The sequence below is a fragment of the Plecotus auritus genome (assembly GCF_963455305.1).
Source record: "Plecotus auritus genome assembly, chromosome: 5".
Lineage (NCBI taxonomy): Eukaryota > Metazoa > Chordata > Mammalia > Chiroptera > Vespertilionidae > Plecotus > Plecotus auritus.
In genome coordinates, this window is record NC_137776.1 from 180,536,976 (window position 1) to 180,553,827 (window position 16,852).

The window sequence follows — 16,852 nt, forward strand, 5'->3', positions numbered from 1 at the left end:
TGGGATGTGGAGGGTGAGGAAAAGGGATCGAAGACGACTGTGGCGTCGTTGACCCGGGTGGGTGTTGGTGCCATGAACGGAGTACAGGAGGAGCAGGCTTGGGAGCGGGGTAAGAACAGGAGTCTGGTTTTGAACATGTTGAGTCTGAGGAGTGGGGTAGGCAGTGTGGGAATGCAAGTCAGAGCTCAGGGGGGAGGGGGCTGGGAATATAAATTTGGAAGTCATTCTTGTCGAGTAGATGAGCTCATCTTGAGGATATTCAGATGGAGGAGTGTGCGTGGGCCCCCAGACACCCCAGGATTTCACGAACAGATGCCCGTGCAGTGCCAAGAGTGGGGAGTCCTGGGACAGACTTCCAGGCGACAGCGCCCAGGTCTCTCTCACTCTGGTGCCCAGGCAGGTCGACAAATGGGTAGGACCCACCCTCCCTGCCCGCTTGGCCCCTGGGGAGACCAAGGCCGTGGGAATGTGGCAGAGGGGCCGGGAGCTCAGACTCTGGAACCAGACCGGGGTTTGCAGCTCAGCTCTCCACGTGTAAGCTGAGCCCACTCAGCTGCTATTTTCTCGTCTGTAAAATGGGGATAATCTAGCACCTCCCTCACGGGATTGTGGGGAGTGTTGGGATAATGCCCAGGAAGTGCTCCAGGGAAGACCTGGCTGAGAGGATGTGCCCGTTCTGTTCCTGCCTGGGCATAGGTGCGGGCTGAGAGGGGGCCAGAGTGGGGGTGGGAGTGGGGGCGGGGATCTCCATCCGGGTGTGTGGCAGGGGCCCTGGGGAGGGAGCCTCTGCCTGGAGCCCAAGCGGCAGCCTGGGAGGCAAGGTTTTGGGCTTCCTGGTGACTCTGCCAGCCCCGCTCAGGTCCCTGCTCCTACCAAGGCCCTTGCCCCTTCCTCCACATTTTCATCCCATCACAGCCTGGCCCTGTCTCTGGCTTCTGAGAGCATCTGTCTTGGTTAGCCCCAGCCCTTCCCATTGGGGACAGCCCATCCTCACTACTTTGAAATACACCTTAGTGGTCCCATTTCTCAGATTTGGAGACTGAGGCCAAAGAGAAACGGGGGGATAACTGAAACATTATAGGTAGATAGTCACTGACTGTAAGGGGCAGAGGGAACTGACGTCTCCTTGACACTGACAGCATGCCAGGCCCTCAGGACACAGCTCTGAGCAAGCCCAGCCCATCCCTGCCCTCGGTGGGCTCACAGCCAAGCAGGACAGACAAACCCTAAAGCACACCAAGAGCCCTGTCGTGTGTTTGAAGGAGCCTGGTGTGGAGGGAGGGGAGTCGTTGGGGGGCCAGAGAAGGCATCTGACATTAAGGTCTGGACCTCAGCAAACATGAGGCCTTGGTTTAGGCAAAGGAGTGAACACACCTGAGCAGAGGCCCAGGGACCAGAGGGACCAGGAAGCCCCAGAGAGCCCCTTTGCTGCCTCCGGGGCAGCCACGCTCTGCTCAGGCCTCCCCGTGCTCGGAGCCTGCACCTGCCTCATGCTGAGCCACGTCTCTCGCTGGGCTCCTGCGCCAGCCTGGCCAGAGGACACCTCCCCGCTCCCGCCCCCCCCCCCCCCCAGTGGAGCTGGATGTGAAAGGTGACGCTGGCAGCCGCCATCAGCCTCTGCATCTGTTCCTGGCGCCAGGAGAATTCCCAGGCCTTGGCCAGGGTCAGAGGGTCAGGGCCTCAGGGGAGGGGACGCAGGCGAGCTGATAGGGACAGAGGGACAGGGCAGGAGTGGAGGAAGCGTCGTGGACAGTGTTGTCAGGAGTGGAACAAGAGCCGAAGCAGAGGCCCACGGGCCACATGTCTAAACATCCCAGTTATCAATCAGACTGTTCAGTGCAGTGCACTCTGCCCTCCAACCTTGACCCGTACACCTTCATAACAACCCGCAGGCTGGTCTGAACGTAGAATTTCTGACCCTCGGAGTTCCGGGACCGGCTCTGGAGGCTGCTCCTGTCTCTTCCCACCCCATCCTGTCCCACGGGGGGCCTCCTGGGCCCCAGGTGGACCCCCAGCCCTCATATCCCAGCTCCATCCCTGGCCCCAGAGAGGATCCCCGCTTGGCCCCGGGACTGCCTCCCGGCAGGGAGGACAGCATGTGGGCAGGTGCTAGCCGTGGCCTGAGACTGCGAGAGAGGGAATACCGGGGCTCTCATATGGCCTAGAAGGGGTACATGGGGACCCCTGGGGATCCCTTGCTCCGTGCCCTGTGTCCCATTTCACTGATGGGAAGACTGAGGTTTGGAGCAGGGGAATATTTTAGTGGTGGAGCTAATGATAAGAAGACCCAGATGTAGCTCTGGGGTGAATGACGGGAAATGTCCGTGATGGCTGCTACCTTAGTGTGGAGAGGAGCCCCGGGGGTGTGGGCAGGCGAGGGGCCCCTGCCTTTGTCTCTCTGAGCCTCAGTTTCTTCCCACTGAAGGCAGGGACGCTGGTTACAGCAGCCCCACACAGCCCTGCCAGCATCAGTCAAGAGGGTGCAGATTTCTTAAACAGCTTCACTGAGGTAACACTCACATGCCAGGAAATGCACCCGTTTTAGTGCACAACTCAATGGTTTTGAGTATCTTTACAGAGTTGTGCAACCATCCTCACAATCTAAGTTTAGAACACTTCCATCACCCCAGGAAGAAACCTCGCGAGGCTGCGGATTTGAAAGCCCCCGGCAGCATCCCTGGCCGGCAGTCAGCGCCCATCGGCGTTGGCCATGGTGGTTATTCTCAGTGATTCCATGTTTACAGTGGTGGCCCCCGGTGTGAGGGTGGCGGTTGCGTTGTCATTTTAAAACATTTTTATATATTTTCTGAATATTTTATTGACTTTATTGGGGTGACATTGGCTAATAAGATCATATAGGTTTCAGGTGTACAATTCTATAATACATCATCTGTATATTGTAGTGTGTGTTCACCACCCCAAAAGTCAAGTTTCCTCCCATCACCATTTATCTCCGCTTCTGAGTATTTTTTTTTTTCTGAGTATTTTTTTAAAATATATTTTTATTGATTTCAGAGAGAAAGGGAGAGGGGGAGAGAGATAGAAACATCAATGATGAGAGAGAATCATGGATCGGCTGCCTCCTGTATGCCCTACACTGGGCCCGCAACCTGGGCATGTGCCTTGGCCAGGAAGCGAACCCTGACCTCCTGGTTCATAGGTCGACGCTCAACCACTGAGCCACGCCGGCCAGGCTGAATATTTTTTAAAGGGAGAACATAAGGTTTTTAAAAGTAGGGGGCACAAAAGAAATCTACTTCCATTTTGAAAATATAAAATCATCAATACCTGAAGGAAGGAAGGAAGGAAGGAAGGAAGGAAGGAAGGAAGGAAGGAAGGAAGGGAGAAAGGAAGGAAGGAAGATAAAGAAGGAAGGAAGGTAAAGAAGGAAGGAAGGAAGGAAGGAAGGAAGGAAGGAAGGAAGGAAGGAAGGAAGGTAAAGAAGGAAGGAAGAAAAAGAAGGAAGGAAGGGAGATAAGGAAGAAAGGAAGGAAGAAAAAGAAGGAAGGAAGGAAGGGAGATAAGGAAGGAAGGAAGGAAGGAAGGAAGGAAGGAAGGTAAAGAAGGAAGGAAGGAAAAGAAGGAAGGAAGGAAGGGAGATAAGGAAGGAAGGAAGGAAGGAAGGAAGGAAGATAAAGAAGGAAGGAAGGTAAAGAAGGAAGGAAGGAAGGAAGGAAGGAAGGAAGGAAGGAAGGGAGATAAAGAAGGAAGGAAGGAAGGAAGGAAGGGAGATAAAGAAGGAAGGAAGGAAGGTAAAGAAGGAAGGAAGGAAGGAAGGGAGATAAAGAAGGAAGGAAGGAAGGGAGATAAAGAAGGAAGGAAGGAAGGAAGGGAGATAAGGAAGGAAGGAAGGTAAAGAAGGAAGGAAGAAAGGAAGATAAAGAAGGAAGGAAGATAAGGAAGGAAGGAAGGAAGGAAGGAAGGAAGGAAGGAAGGAAGGAAGGAAAAGAAGGAAGGAAGGAAGATAAAGAAGGAAGGAAGCGCCGAAACCAGTTTTGCTCAGTGGATAGATCGTCAGCCTGCGGACTGAAGGGTCCCGGGTTCGATTCCGATCAAGGGCATGTACCTTGGTTGCGGGCACATCCCCAGTGGGAGGTATGCAGGAGGCAGCTGATCGATGTTTCTCTCTCATTGATGTTTCTAGCTCTCTATCCCTCTCCTTTCCTCTCTGTAAAAATATCAATAAAATATATATATATATTTTAAAAAAAAAGAAGGAAGGAAGATAAAGAAGGAAGAAAGGAAGGGAGGAAGGGAAAAAAGAAAGAAGGAAGAAACGAAAGGCAAAGAAGAAAGGCAGGAAGGATGGAAAGATTCAGTGGAAGGAAAGATCACAGATTTTCTTTAGTGGAGAAAATGGTTGTTGTGGAGACCGCCCGAACTTGGAGTCAGAGCCCTGGGTCCCTGTCACAACTCACACTATGATCTTGGGCAACATCTTCCCTTTTTTATTTTTCCAGTGTTTTTTTTTTTAATTTCAAGAAAAATGATTTTAAATCTAATAATGTTACATGCAATAAACATTAATATCTCAAGAAAAACGATTTTAAATATGATAACGTTACATGCAATAAACACGGATTATTCGAGAAAAATTCTCTTACAAATAATAATGTTACAGGCAATAGGCATTAACATTTCCACTCTTCCCTTTCTGTGCCTCCGTTTCCACACGTACAATGAGAGCGATGGTGGGAAACTGGACGAGCTCATCTTCAAATCGTTCTTTCGGCCAACAGGGGTGCTGGGAGTGCCCGGGAGGTGCCAGGCTCCGTGCCAGGTGCTGGGGATACGGTGGCAAACAGGACCAGCCCCATCCCTGCTCTCAGGACAGCAGAAGATGAGGGAACGCCAGCAGGCCTCCGCTGGACACCCACTGCTGTGTGGTGTGGGCGCGCCCGGCCCGGGGCAGCAGGAACAGAGAGGGACTTGTTGCCCAGAGGCAGCCTCACCTCCTCCCACTGTATTTCTTGGCCCACCTACACCCTCGCCTCCACCCCAGCTCCCTGCTTTAGAGGGCACCTCAGAGCCTGCTGGGCCCTTTGTCCCCCACTTCCTGGGGCAAATTTGGCTGGAAATATCCTGGCCCACTCTTCCAGCCAGCCCCCAGGAGGCCCACCTGCCAGCTCCCTCCCTGCCACTCCATTGGGTGACCTGGTTGTGGGAGCCCAGCCTGTGTTCTCAGCAAGTTATCAGACTTTATAGTCCTAACGGCTACCATTTATCAGGCATTATCTTACATAGCCTCACAGCAACCCATTTTACTGATGTGGAAACTGAGGCTCAGGGAGGTATGGTCATTTAAGCCACACAGCTCCTCAGTGGCAGCTCTGACATTCAATGCCAGGCCTGTCTGACATCAGAGCCTGGGAAATAGGAGACTTTAAGGATGACCGCCACTGGGTCCACGCCAGGCCAAGCATGGTGCTCTCTGGCGTGGCCTGCATTCAATGGGATCTGGGAACCAGGGTCCCGGAGCTCTGGGCCCAGATCTCAGGCACCGGAGTAGGGGTACCTTTTTGCATACTTTCTCCAGACCCCTCTTGGGTGGCAGTGCTGATTCAGAGGGAGCATGTGGCGTATGGAGGGCCTGGGAGGTGTTTATTTCATCCTCCCTCCCGGTGCTTCAGGTTTGAAGGTGCCTCTGCAGATGGCAAGGCGAGGCCTTCCTGGGAAACCACCATCTGCCCAGAATGAGCAGGGAGAGCTGGCCCGCCACCATCCGTCCCACCCACGCGGCCACGAGGCTGGTGGGCCCAGCACACTTTGCTCTGGGCACCTGTTCTGTCCTCCCTCAGGCGAACCAGGACTTGGGTGGGAGGTGCAGGGGCGGCACTGGCTGGAGGCTGGATCAGGCCTGAGTCCCCAGGCAGGAAGCGATATACCTATATTTTTATTGATCTTAGAGAGGAAGGGAGAGAGAGATAGAAACATCAATGATGAGAGAGAATCATTGATCAGTTGCCTCTGCACACCCTCCCCCACACCCTCCACCCCGGGAATCGAGACTGCAACCCGGGCATGTGCCCTGATTGGGAATCGAACTGTGACCTCCTGGTTCATAGGTCGACGCTCAACCACTGAGCCACACCGGCCGGGTGCGATAGAGGACTCTTAGCCAGAGAGCTCAGGGGCAGTGTGTCCAGGTGAAAGGCTGGAGCTGAGGAGCTGCCAGGCCTGAGCTGTGCTGCCTCCTTCGAGTTGCCAGAGCACCTACTATGTGCTGAGCCTGGGCCTAGCGAGGGAATCGGGCAGGGAGCAAGGCACTCAGTCTAGACATGGGAACCAGCAGGCGCTCTTCACTGCCCGTCCAGGTGGGGCTGAGAAACAGGCCTCCGGGGTCCCGTCTTAGCCACTCATCTTACCCCGCAGCCAGGAGGGGGGTAGTCGGTGCACGGCACCCGGTTTCGATAATACTGGCTCACAGCTGAGGACCTGAGATCCGGAGAGTGAAGCAACCTGCCCAGGGTCACCAGGCTCGGGATGGCCAAGCGGAATTCGAACCCAGAGCCTCTGCCTGGCACTGGCCCCTACCACTAAGCCAGTGGCCCTTAAACTTGGAAGGGAACATGGAAGTTGCATGGAGACCGTGTTTGTTGGTGGAGGGATCGTGTTTAAAATCCAGATTCTCTCCCCCCCTGCCCTGCACCCCGCCCCATGAGATGCTAATGCAGCATGTCTGAGGAATGTGCATTTTAACCAGCTGCCCGGGGAATCCTGATGCAGGCCTGGAGAGGGCCTCGCTTGGAGAACCTGGGCCAGGGCAGGGCTGAGTCCCCTCCCCACCCAGGCACCCCCATCCCCACCTGGCCCTGAAGATGCTGGTCTGAGGGGCTCAGCTCCCACACGTGGCCCTGCCCTCTAATCCCTCCTATAAGCTGCTTGTCCTCTAAGTAGCCCTGGGGATCCAGTGACTTGGGGCAGCCTGGCCCAGACCCCTGACCACCCCCTTCAGCCCAGCCCGGGGCTCCCTGCACTCCCCCTGTGGCTCTTCTCAGACCCCTCTACCCCTCGGGCCTGCCAGGGCTGAGTGGGCCCATCTGTGTAGGGTGAGGCCTCTCAGGGAAGAGCTCCAGGGAAAGTCCATGTCTCTGGGTGGGGGGTTCTCTGTGGGGAGTCCCATCCTTTCCAGCCCCTCCTGAAGTTTCCATGGCAACTACTGTTGCCATGGTATTGCTGGGTGCAGAGCTAGTGCAGAAGATGGTGGACCCCAGGCCCGCCTACCCACCTTAAGCTCTATAAAAATAGATGTCCTATCTTCACAACCCTGGGAGATCCCAAATACTAGGGGGTCACCCTCCCACAGGAGTCAGTAAGGGGAGGGAAAGATAGAGACAGGAAACCCCCCTTCCCCCATCCCCCCACCCCCAGTGAATCACCCCTTCTCTGTGCTGCCTGGTGCACCTCTGCTCCAGCACATATCACACTGCATTGCATTATCTGTTTACTCGTCTGCCTCTCCCACCACAGTGTGAGCTCCTTGGGGTGGGATCGGTCTGACTCATCACCTCCCCTCCCCAGGGCCCAGCACTGGGCCTGGCACAGAGCAGCTGCTCCCAAATATGTCCTAGACGGAACTGGATTGAATTACGTAAAAAGCCAAGCCTGGCTCTTTGCGTTTAGTGAGCAACAGGGTTTGACAGGGAAGTTCCCAGCCTCTGGGGTCCAACAGACACTTGGGTTTGGACCCTAGCTCTGCCGTCCCTACCCGGGTAACCTGGGACGAGTCACTCCACGTCTGAGCCTCAGTTGTCTCATCTGCAAAATGATCATTTCCTGCCCAGCCAGTGTGGCTCACTGGTGGAGCGTTGACCTATGAACCTGGAAGTCACGGTTTGATGACCGGTCAGGGCACATGCCCGGGATGCAGGCTTGATCCCCAGTAGGGGGCGTGTAGGAGGCAGCCAATCGATGATTCTCTCTCATCATTGATGTTTCTATCTCTCCCTCTCCCTTCCTCTCTGAAAGCAATAAAAAAATATATTTTTAAATGGTAATTTCCATACCAGAGCACTGTTTGGGGGAGTTGGGGTTCCAGTCAACATTAAGGGCCTCCTGTGTGCTAAGCCTTGTGCTGGGCACTGGGGTACAGGGTGGACCTGAAGCTCAGGTTTGCAAAGGTGAAAAGTACTTGCCTGGCACCTAGAAATGATGAATAAATGCAGGACTTCTCATCCTTTCTCCTCCTCATTAAAGTGGCTGCTTCCTCCTGCTTTCTCCCCGGAGGAGGGGCGGGGTGAGGGCAGGGGATGGAGGAGGTCTCCGCAGGGCTCCAAGAAGAGGCCTTGAACCCCGGAGCCTGGGCCTACTCTGTTTTCCCCAGAACTCTCTGCCCCAACCCTGGGGTGCAGGAAGCTGGGTGAATCTAGGTCAGGCTCTGGGCTGGGGGGCAGGAGACTGGGGTTCTTTCTCCGGCTCTGTCCCAGCCCTGTATGACCTTGAGTGTGTCTTTTCCCCTTCCTGTGCCTCTCCATGAATGAGGGGGCTGAACATAGTCCCTCAGGCTCCAGCCCGTTCCCCCCTTTTCGGGGTCCTGGTGGTGCCATGACTATGGGTTCCAATAGCCTGATCCCTGAGAGGCCTCTAACCCTCATGCTTGTGCCAGCCTGGGTGGGGCCAGGGGGTGGAGAGGGCAGGGCTGAGAAGAGCTGACCAGACAGAGTGAGTTTGCACCCACAAGACTTAGCCGAAAGGACTGCTGAGATTGCCATGAGCACAGGCAGATCCCTGTGGTGCAGACATCAGGTCTGGGCGCAGGGGGTGATTTGGGGGCCCCCTCAGTCCAGTTCTTCTAGGGAGCTGGGTCTGCATGGGACTGGAGGGCAGGGAGCTTCCACTGCAGAGTCAAACAGATCTGGGCCCAGGGTCTGTGCTGTTAGACACAGGCTGTGCAACCTGAACACCTCTGAGCCTCAGTTTCCCCATCTGTAAATGGGAATAATGATAAGACCCAACCCCCGGGGCTATTGTGTGGAGTCCATGAGAGATTGCCCACAAAAAGCCTGGCATGCCGTAGGCACTGAAGAAGCGTGAGTTCTTCTCCTTGCCTTCTACTTCCCCCCATCCCCCTCATCCTCACCCCAGCCAGATGGGGCCGGGAAGGGGAAGTGAGATGCCGCCCATCCCCACGGCGGAAGGGAAGGGAGAAGGTGTGGCTCCGTATCCTTGGGATCCACTCTGTGGCCACTGGACACATGCATGTGGGGCACCCTGTGCCTCAGTTTCTTCTGGATTGAAAGGCAGTAGCTGGGTTGGGGCAGACCTGAGACAGGCCTGGGGACTCGGTCTTGTCTCCTGGCGGCTCAGATGTGACCCAGGGAGCTGGGGGAGCTCTTTCCCACCTTTCTCAGCCGCAGGCGGCCATGAGCGACCTGAGGCCCTCGGGCTAAGTGCGGTAGGGAGCGCTAGGGGATGTTTGGAGCTCTGAGTGGCAGGACAAGTGACCCGCCTCTCACCTCTAATTCACTGCAGAGATTTCCTGCCCCGAGGATCTGGCATTGTCACCAGACGCCCCCTGGTCCTGCAGCTGGTCAATGCCACCACAGGTACGTGCCCTCCTCAGCCAGGCTGGCCTCTCCAGCCCCCCACCCCATCCCCAAGGAGAGGCCCAGCATAACCACTGAACAGCTTGCCAGGTGACTGTGGGTGGGGCTCCCCCTTTTTGAGCCTCAGTTCCCCATCTGGACAGTGGGGATAACAATGCATAATGGGCAGGAGGCGTTGTTATGGGGAGGGAGGAGCAGGCCGTGTTTGGGAGGGAGTTCTATTCCTGGTGGGAGGTGGGACCTAGGTGGGTTCCGGCCTATGATGCTCAATCCCTCTCCCTCTCCAACACCTCCACCCGCTGCCTTTGGAGCAGAATATGCCGAGTTCCTGCACTGCAAGGGGAAGAAATTCACCGACTTCGAGGAGGTGCGCCTGGAGATCGAGGCTGAGACCGACCGGGTCACCGGCACCAACAAAGGCATCTCGCCGGTGCCCATCAACCTCCGAGTCTACTCGCCGCACGGTGAGAAGACCTGCCAGGGTCGGGCCTCTGGGATTTCCCTTGCTTAGCCACGCCCCTTAGGACCAATTTCTTGGCCCCACCCCTTTGCTGGCAACGCTCCTCCGGCAGACTCCGCCCCCACAGCTGTCCTCCGAGCATCCTACCCCAAGCCCCACCCACCCCTGCCACGCCCACCCCTGGCCACGCCTTCACCGGACCACCGCTTCAGCCCAGTACCTTTCCCTAACCCCGCCCACCTGCGGCCACGCTCCCTTGGGGATCCTCTGAATCGGCCCACAAACGGCCACGCCACTCGCCTTGAGCCCGCCCTCTAACCTAACCGCCCTGTCCAGTGCTGAACCTGACCCTGGTGGACCTGCCCGGAATGACCAAGGTCCCTGTGGGGGACCAACCTGCAGACATCGAGTTCCAGATCCGGGACATGCTTATGCAGTTCGTCACCAAGGAGAACTGCCTCATCCTGGCCGTGTCCCCAGCCAACTCTGACCTGGCCAACTCCGATGCCCTCAAGATCGCCAAGGAGGTGGACCCCCAGGGTAAGTTTCTGCCCATAGCCAGCAAAGGCGCAAGGCTTCGGGGGTCCGACTTACCCCTTTAAAAATGATTTTGGCCACTCTGTGGAGAATAAATGGAGGGAGTGGGGAAGATGGGGGCAGCCGGATACGAGTGGGAGTACAGAGGGCCTCCTCTGTGAGGGCGAGTGCCGGTGTAGACAACCCTCTCATCGCTGCCCTCCAGGTCAGCGCACCATCGGGGTCATCACCAAGCTGGACCTGATGGACGAGGGCACAGACGCCCGCGATGTGCTGGAGAACAAGCTGCTCCCCCTGCGCAGAGGTAGTCCGCCCACGCCCCTGCTCATCTCACTGCCCTTCCCCTTCACCCCCACGCCCTACAAGGCTGCTTGACCCTGACCTTACCCCATCTACAGGCTACATTGGGGTGGTGAACCGGAGCCAGAAGGACATTGATGGCAAGAAGGACATCACGGCTGCCTTGGCCGCCGAACGCAAGTTCTTCCTCTCCCACCCATCCTACCGCCACTTGGCTGACCGCATGGGCACGCCCTACCTGCAGAAGGTCCTCAACCAGGTAGGGGCTCAGGCCAGAATGAGACCCGGGGAAAGCAGCATGAGAACAGAATCACTTAAGTGTGCTTTGTGAGGGTGACCCGCCGAGGTTAGCATCCCCATTATGCAGATAAACAAACTGAGACGCAGAAAGTAAAGGAGCTTGCTCACAGTCCCACAGTGAGGTGGCAACAGAGCTTTGCTGACCGTTCCCTGTCTGGGGCCTGGGAGGGGAGCCCTGGAACCCCCCAGGATGGAGAGAAGACCAAGATCTTGTGTGGAGGGTGGCACTGGCCATGGCTTGGGTTGGGAGGCCAGGATTGGCATGTACTCGAGCTGAAGACCTTGGTTCTTTCTGAAACGGGGGGAGGCTGGTCTAGAAATGGGGATGGCCATCCCAGGGGCTCCCCTAGGATGTTTCACCATCTGGACTGGGGCTTCAAGAGCTGAAGCATGTGTGTGTTGACAGGAGGAAGGCAGTGGGGAATGCAGTGTGGCATGGGGCAGGATTTGGGAGTCTGGAGGCCACTGACCTGGGTTCCAATCCCAGCTTGTCACTCACCCACCGAGACTCTGTCCAGCTCTCTGAGCCTCTATCTCTGCATCTGTACATGGTGATAAGACCCTGTCTCATCGGGTCACTGTGCAGGCTCAGGGAGGTACTGTGTGTGAGGACCTAGCCAGAGTGAGCCCCAGGGCTTGAGAAGGGGCAGCCTGCCTGTCATCCCTGCCCCTGCTGCATTTTTTTAAATCCTCACCTGAGGATATGTTTTCATTGATTTTTAAAAATATGTTTTTATTGATTTTTAGAGAGAGAGAGGAAGGGAGAGGGATAATAGAAACATCCATGAGAGAGAAACATCACTGATCAGCTGCCTCCTGCACACCCCCTGCTTGGGATGGAGCCCACAACCTCGGCATGTGCCCTGACCGGGAATCAAACCAGTGACCTCTTGGTTCATGGGTTGATACTCAACCACTGAGTCACACCGGCCAGTTGTTTTCATTTATTTTATTTTATTTTATTTTATTTTTTTTTTTTTTTAATATATTTTATTGATTTTTTACAGAGCGGAAGGGAGAGGAGGGATAGAGAGTTAGAAACATCGATCAGCTGCCTCCTGCACGCCCCCCACCGGGGATGTGCCCGCAACCAAGGTACATGCCCTTGACCGGAATCGAACCTGGGACCCTTGAGTCCGCAGGCCGACGCTCTATCCACTGAGCCAAACCGGTTTTGGCTGTTTTCATTTATTTTAGAGAGAGAGGGAGAGGGAGAAAGAGAGAGAAAAAACCTGGATGTGAGAGAAAAACACTGATCGGTTGCCTCATGTACCCACCCCGACTAGGGATTGAACCTGAGACCCTTCCATGTGCTGAGCCAGCCTGGCCATGGGTGAACCTGAGAGGGGGCGGTGAAGGATAGAGAAGACAGACAAGACAATACAGCTGGGGCTAGGTGGGACGTTGCCCTCTCTGATAGAGAGGCAGCGCCATGGCCTGCAAGCCGAGTCTTTATTTTATAGCCAGATTCCAGGCAACGTAAGGGCGTGGTCAAGATGTTTACAATGTTCTTGTGGGTTTCGAATCTACTCAAGCTTTGTTTACTTGCTGCACCTCCCGCAGCCTATATCACTCAGCCACGTGGGACCACAGGTTCAGACCACAAGGTCAAGCTTACAACCATAGCCTTTGGCTATGATTGTGCTGGGATTTGCATGTGGCTTTGCCATGAGAGGATCGTGCCCTCTCATTAGCCCCAGGCTTGAACCTGTCCAGACGCTGTAGCCGCTCTCCACACTTTTGTGTATGAGACAATGCTCCAATCAACTGAGCCAGCCAGCCAGGGCGCCCCTAATCATTTTGTGTGGCCCTCGTGGTATCTAAAAATACTAAATTAGTCAAGCCTGGTTGTCGTCGCTCAGCGGTTGAGCATCGACCTATGAACCAGGAGGTCGAGGTTCGATCCCCAGTCAGGACACATGCCTGGGTTGCGGGCTCGATCCTCAGTGGATGATTCAATAAAAATATTTTTAAAAATAAAAATATTAAATCAGTCAAAAAGCAGGTAATCTCAAATAAAATCTAGATTTCTGCTTCTTTGACAATTGAGTTCCTCACTCATTAATTCAATTAACACACCTCTGTGAGGACTGCTGAGTGCCAGACCCTGCCCTCAGACAGCCTTTGTTCTGGTGGGCAGGGCCAAGGCCCCTCTTTAGCCCTCCACCTCCCCACAGCCACAGCCCCCCTGGCATCCTGGTCCCTGCCTGGCCCTGTGGGCATTTGGGGTTTGTGACTTGTGACCTTGGCCTTAACCCTTGTCTCACCCCCACCCCCAGCAACTGACGAACCACATCCGAGACACACTGCCCGGGCTGCGGAACAAGCTGCAGAGCCAGCTGCTGTCCATTGAGAAGGAGGTGGACGAGTACAAGAACTTCCGTCCTGACGACCCAGCGCGCAAGACCAAGGCCCTATTGCAGTGAGGGTCTCCCCAGCTCTCCACACCCCATCCCTGAGTGTGCCTCCCCCTAGCCTCTCCTCTCTCGGGGCCCCCTCCGCTGGGCTGCTGCACCCCCTCAGGCCACACCACTCTCCCCGCAGGATGGTCCAGCAGTTCGCCGTGGACTTTGAGAAGCGTATTGAGGGCTCAGGGGACCAGATCGACACCTATGAGCTGTCAGGGGGAGCTCGCATCAATCGCATCTTCCACGAGCGCTTCCCCTTTGAGCTGGTCAAGGTAGGACAGGCTCCCCGGGGGCCGGGTGGGGGGCTCAGGCCTCTCCCATGGATACCTGGGTCCAGGTGCCCAGCCCTGGGAGTGGGGCGGGCCCCATCTTGACCTCCCAGGTATTGGGACAGGCCCTGACTGGCCATCTCTCAATCCCCTACACAGATGGAGTTTGACGAGAAGGAACTCCGAAGGGAGATCAGCTATGCCATCAAGAACATCCATGGCATTAGGCATGTATTGGGACCAGGGAGGGGGGCCGAACCTCAGAAGGCAGGGGGTCTAGTGCAGAGGCACAGCGAGTGATGAAGTGAGCCTCCCTCAGGAAAGACCAAGAGCCCTGGTCCCCTATCCCCTCAACCCCGACTTTCTGGCTCCCAGTTCTGACAGGCTCTGGCGGGGAGGTGGATGGGAGGCCTGGGCCACCCGCTCCCTGCAGCCTGCTGCCCTCCTTTGCTGTCCCTGGGAGCAGGGCCTGGAGGCTGGACAAGCTGGGCAGAGCCCAGGCCACAGGTGGCCAGGTAGCACCCTCTGGGCCTGGGCTCCCTGCCCATCTAGGGTTAGACAGCTCCCCAGTTCTCTCCAGGCGGCTGCACAAAGCTTCCCAGCAATGGGTAGGCCCTGGGGCGGAGCATCCCGGTATTGGCCTGTGTCCTTTTAGGATGGAATGGGGCCTCTCAATCCTCCAGACCCTCTGTAGTCCCAGGATCCCTAAGTGGGCCCCATCCTACCCCACTTCTCACCTTCTAGCCTTCTAGCTAACCCCAGGCCTGTGGAGCAGGAAGGGGGCCTGGGAAATAGACGGTTCCGTAAAAGCTTAGACCCCCTTTGGGCACCCAGATCTACACAACAAAGACATTTGAAGCCCCTGCTATAGGCCAGAGAGTGAGAGACCAAGTTGCCCTGGCTTTCAAGCAAGTTCAATTCCAGGTTTGGCAGGGATAGACTGATAACTGCATTGGCCGGGGCACAGAAAAAAGAAATCTGTCCTAGTCCTAAAATAAAACGCTCTATTCCTGGAAAGGCTCTTAAAGAGAACCCAGCTCAGCAGTTTTCAAACCACTCCTGGCCACCGAGCCTTTTGTATGAACAGACTCGTAAGAGGAAGCAGGACACGAAGGCAGATACAAGCAGACCTTACCTTGTCCCAAAGAGCATCGGTTGGAAGTCCTTCCTTAGAATCCTTCCCATTTTACAGATGGGGACACTGAGGCCCAGAGAGGGGTAGGGGGACCCGAGGGCAGAGCTCAGGGGGGTGGGGCACTCCTGGCGGGAGCTGGCCTGTGACCCTGCCCTTCTCCCGCTCCGGGCGTTCAGAACGGGGCTCTTTACCCCAGACATGGCCTTTGAGACCATTGTGAAAAAGCAGGTGAAGAAGATCCGAGAGCCGTGTCTCAAGTGTGTGGACATGGTTATCTCGGAGCTAATCAACACCGTTAGACAGTGCACCAAGAAGGTAACCCCGCGTCCCGGCCAGCCCCCGCCTCTGCCCCCGTCCCGCACTGCTGACAGGCGCCCCTCCCCACGCCCCCACTGCCTCCTTGGTAGCATGTACAGACCTCGGCGGGGTGAGGAAGGCCGGCCACCACAGACCAGGACAGGGGAGCTCTCTGAGGGGGCCTCACCCACCCTCCTGGCCCCCTGGGCCCAGGACACCAATGGATTAGACGCTGGTGAGATGGCAATGATCGTGGCTAATTACCCTGAGAGCCCACCAAGAGCTCCCCAGCTCAGGGAGAATAGGGCTTGAGGGGACCCTGAGCCCCCTCTCTGCCCTCACAGGTGGGCCATCTTTGGGGGTTCCAGGGAGGGGTCTTGGGAAAGCCTTGGCCCTGGAGACAGTTGAGGGACAGGACCCTCTTGGGTGCTGCTCTAGGGGCCTGGTCAGCCAGAGAGGTGTGGAGGAGCCGGGTCTAGCAGGTCCCCTGACTCCCCGCTGTCCTTCATCCTCCCCATTCCCACCCCGCCCTCACGCAGGACCCCCACTCAGGACCTTCGCCTTTCCTTCCATCACATCTCCTTCCAGAGACAGCGCCCCCTTCCATCTGCTATGCCATCCGAGCCTCGCAGAACCACCAAGGAGGGCAGGGCAGGGAGGACGGCCCCCATTTCACAACAGGAAAACCGAGGCTCAGGAGATCCAGGCCATGTTAGCTAGGAGGTGGCAGAGCTATTACTGTAAGCCAAGGCTTTGGACTCCAAGTCCAGTGCTCATTCGATTCCACCCCCAACCTCCCTTCCTTTCCTCTCCCCACTGCTGCCCTGGCCCCCCTCTATCACCACCTCCACTCTTTCTGTCTTTCCTCTTCTCTCTCTCTCTCTCTGTTTTTTCGAGCTGAGTGCCTCCAGGGCCCTTTGGAGGAAAGGCAAAGGGTGCCCCTGGAGGAGAAAGGGGAGGGCAGGAGCAGAGCAGGGAGCTGAGAGTTGAGGTCAGGCAGCTACACCGCAACCCCAGGGGGCACCGTCTGCACCTTGGCCATGGCCATGCACATGGAGCCCCTGGAGTTGTGCAGGGCACAGCCTGGGCAGCCGGATGTAGCACCCCCGGTGGAAGTAGGGGATGGTGCTGGGCTCTGGAGTCAAGGTGGAGTGAATGCAGGAGGTGCTGGGAAACCTGGAATTGAACAGAATGGGTGGGCGGTGTTCTCGCCTTGGTCAGCCCCTTACGAGGACCCTAGGCTGTGACCAAGATGGCATTGGAAAAGAGAGAGGGGGCAGGCTCAGTGCAGCTGAGGAGCGAGGGACCCAGGGGCCTTGTACGGAGCAGGGGGGGGGGTGGTCCTTCAGAAGCATCCCCCCCCTGTTACCCACAGAGCCTGGGGGATGCTGGCAGCACCTGGGAGGCGCCAACCCGGGTGGCGGTAGGGAGGGCCGGGTCCCATGCTCACATTGTCTTCTGTTCTCTCTCTCTCTCTCTCTCTCTCTCTCTCTCTCTGTGTCGGTGTCTCTCTCTCTTCCCCATGCCTGTGCCATCCTCCACCCTGACCCTGACCCTGGTCCTGCTTGGCTTTCACTCTCCTCCTTCTCCCCGCCCCCCCG

At 56.5% G+C, this 16,852-nt stretch overlaps 1 protein-coding gene across 19 annotated transcripts in view; it reads left to right on the plus strand.

Moving 5' to 3' along the window:
• Positions 1-16,852, plus strand: part of DNM1 (dynamin 1) — a 44,108-nt gene that overhangs the window by 3,587 nt on the left and 23,669 nt on the right. For 14 of the 19 annotated variants that reach the window (XR_013960704.1, XR_013960705.1, XR_013960706.1 and 11 more), the window contains exons 2-10: positions 9,472-9,545; positions 9,860-10,009; positions 10,342-10,545; positions 10,748-10,846; positions 10,941-11,101; positions 13,422-13,564; positions 13,687-13,822; positions 13,979-14,046; positions 15,131-15,269. Coding sequence is in view for 13 of the 19 variants with exons in the window: in XM_080670579.1 (XP_080526705.1) it covers positions 9,472-9,545; positions 9,860-10,009; positions 10,342-10,545; positions 10,748-10,846; positions 10,941-11,101; positions 13,422-13,564; positions 13,687-13,822; positions 13,979-14,046; positions 15,131-15,269 (1,174 nt within the window). In the remaining 6 variants the exon portion in view is untranslated. The remainder of the gene's footprint in view (positions 1-9,471; positions 9,546-9,859; positions 10,010-10,341; positions 10,546-10,747; positions 10,847-10,940; positions 11,102-13,421; positions 13,565-13,686; positions 13,823-13,978; positions 14,047-15,130; positions 15,270-16,852) is intronic. The other 5 variants (XM_080670570.1, XM_080670573.1, XM_080670575.1 and 2 more) reach the window with 1 other exon arrangement.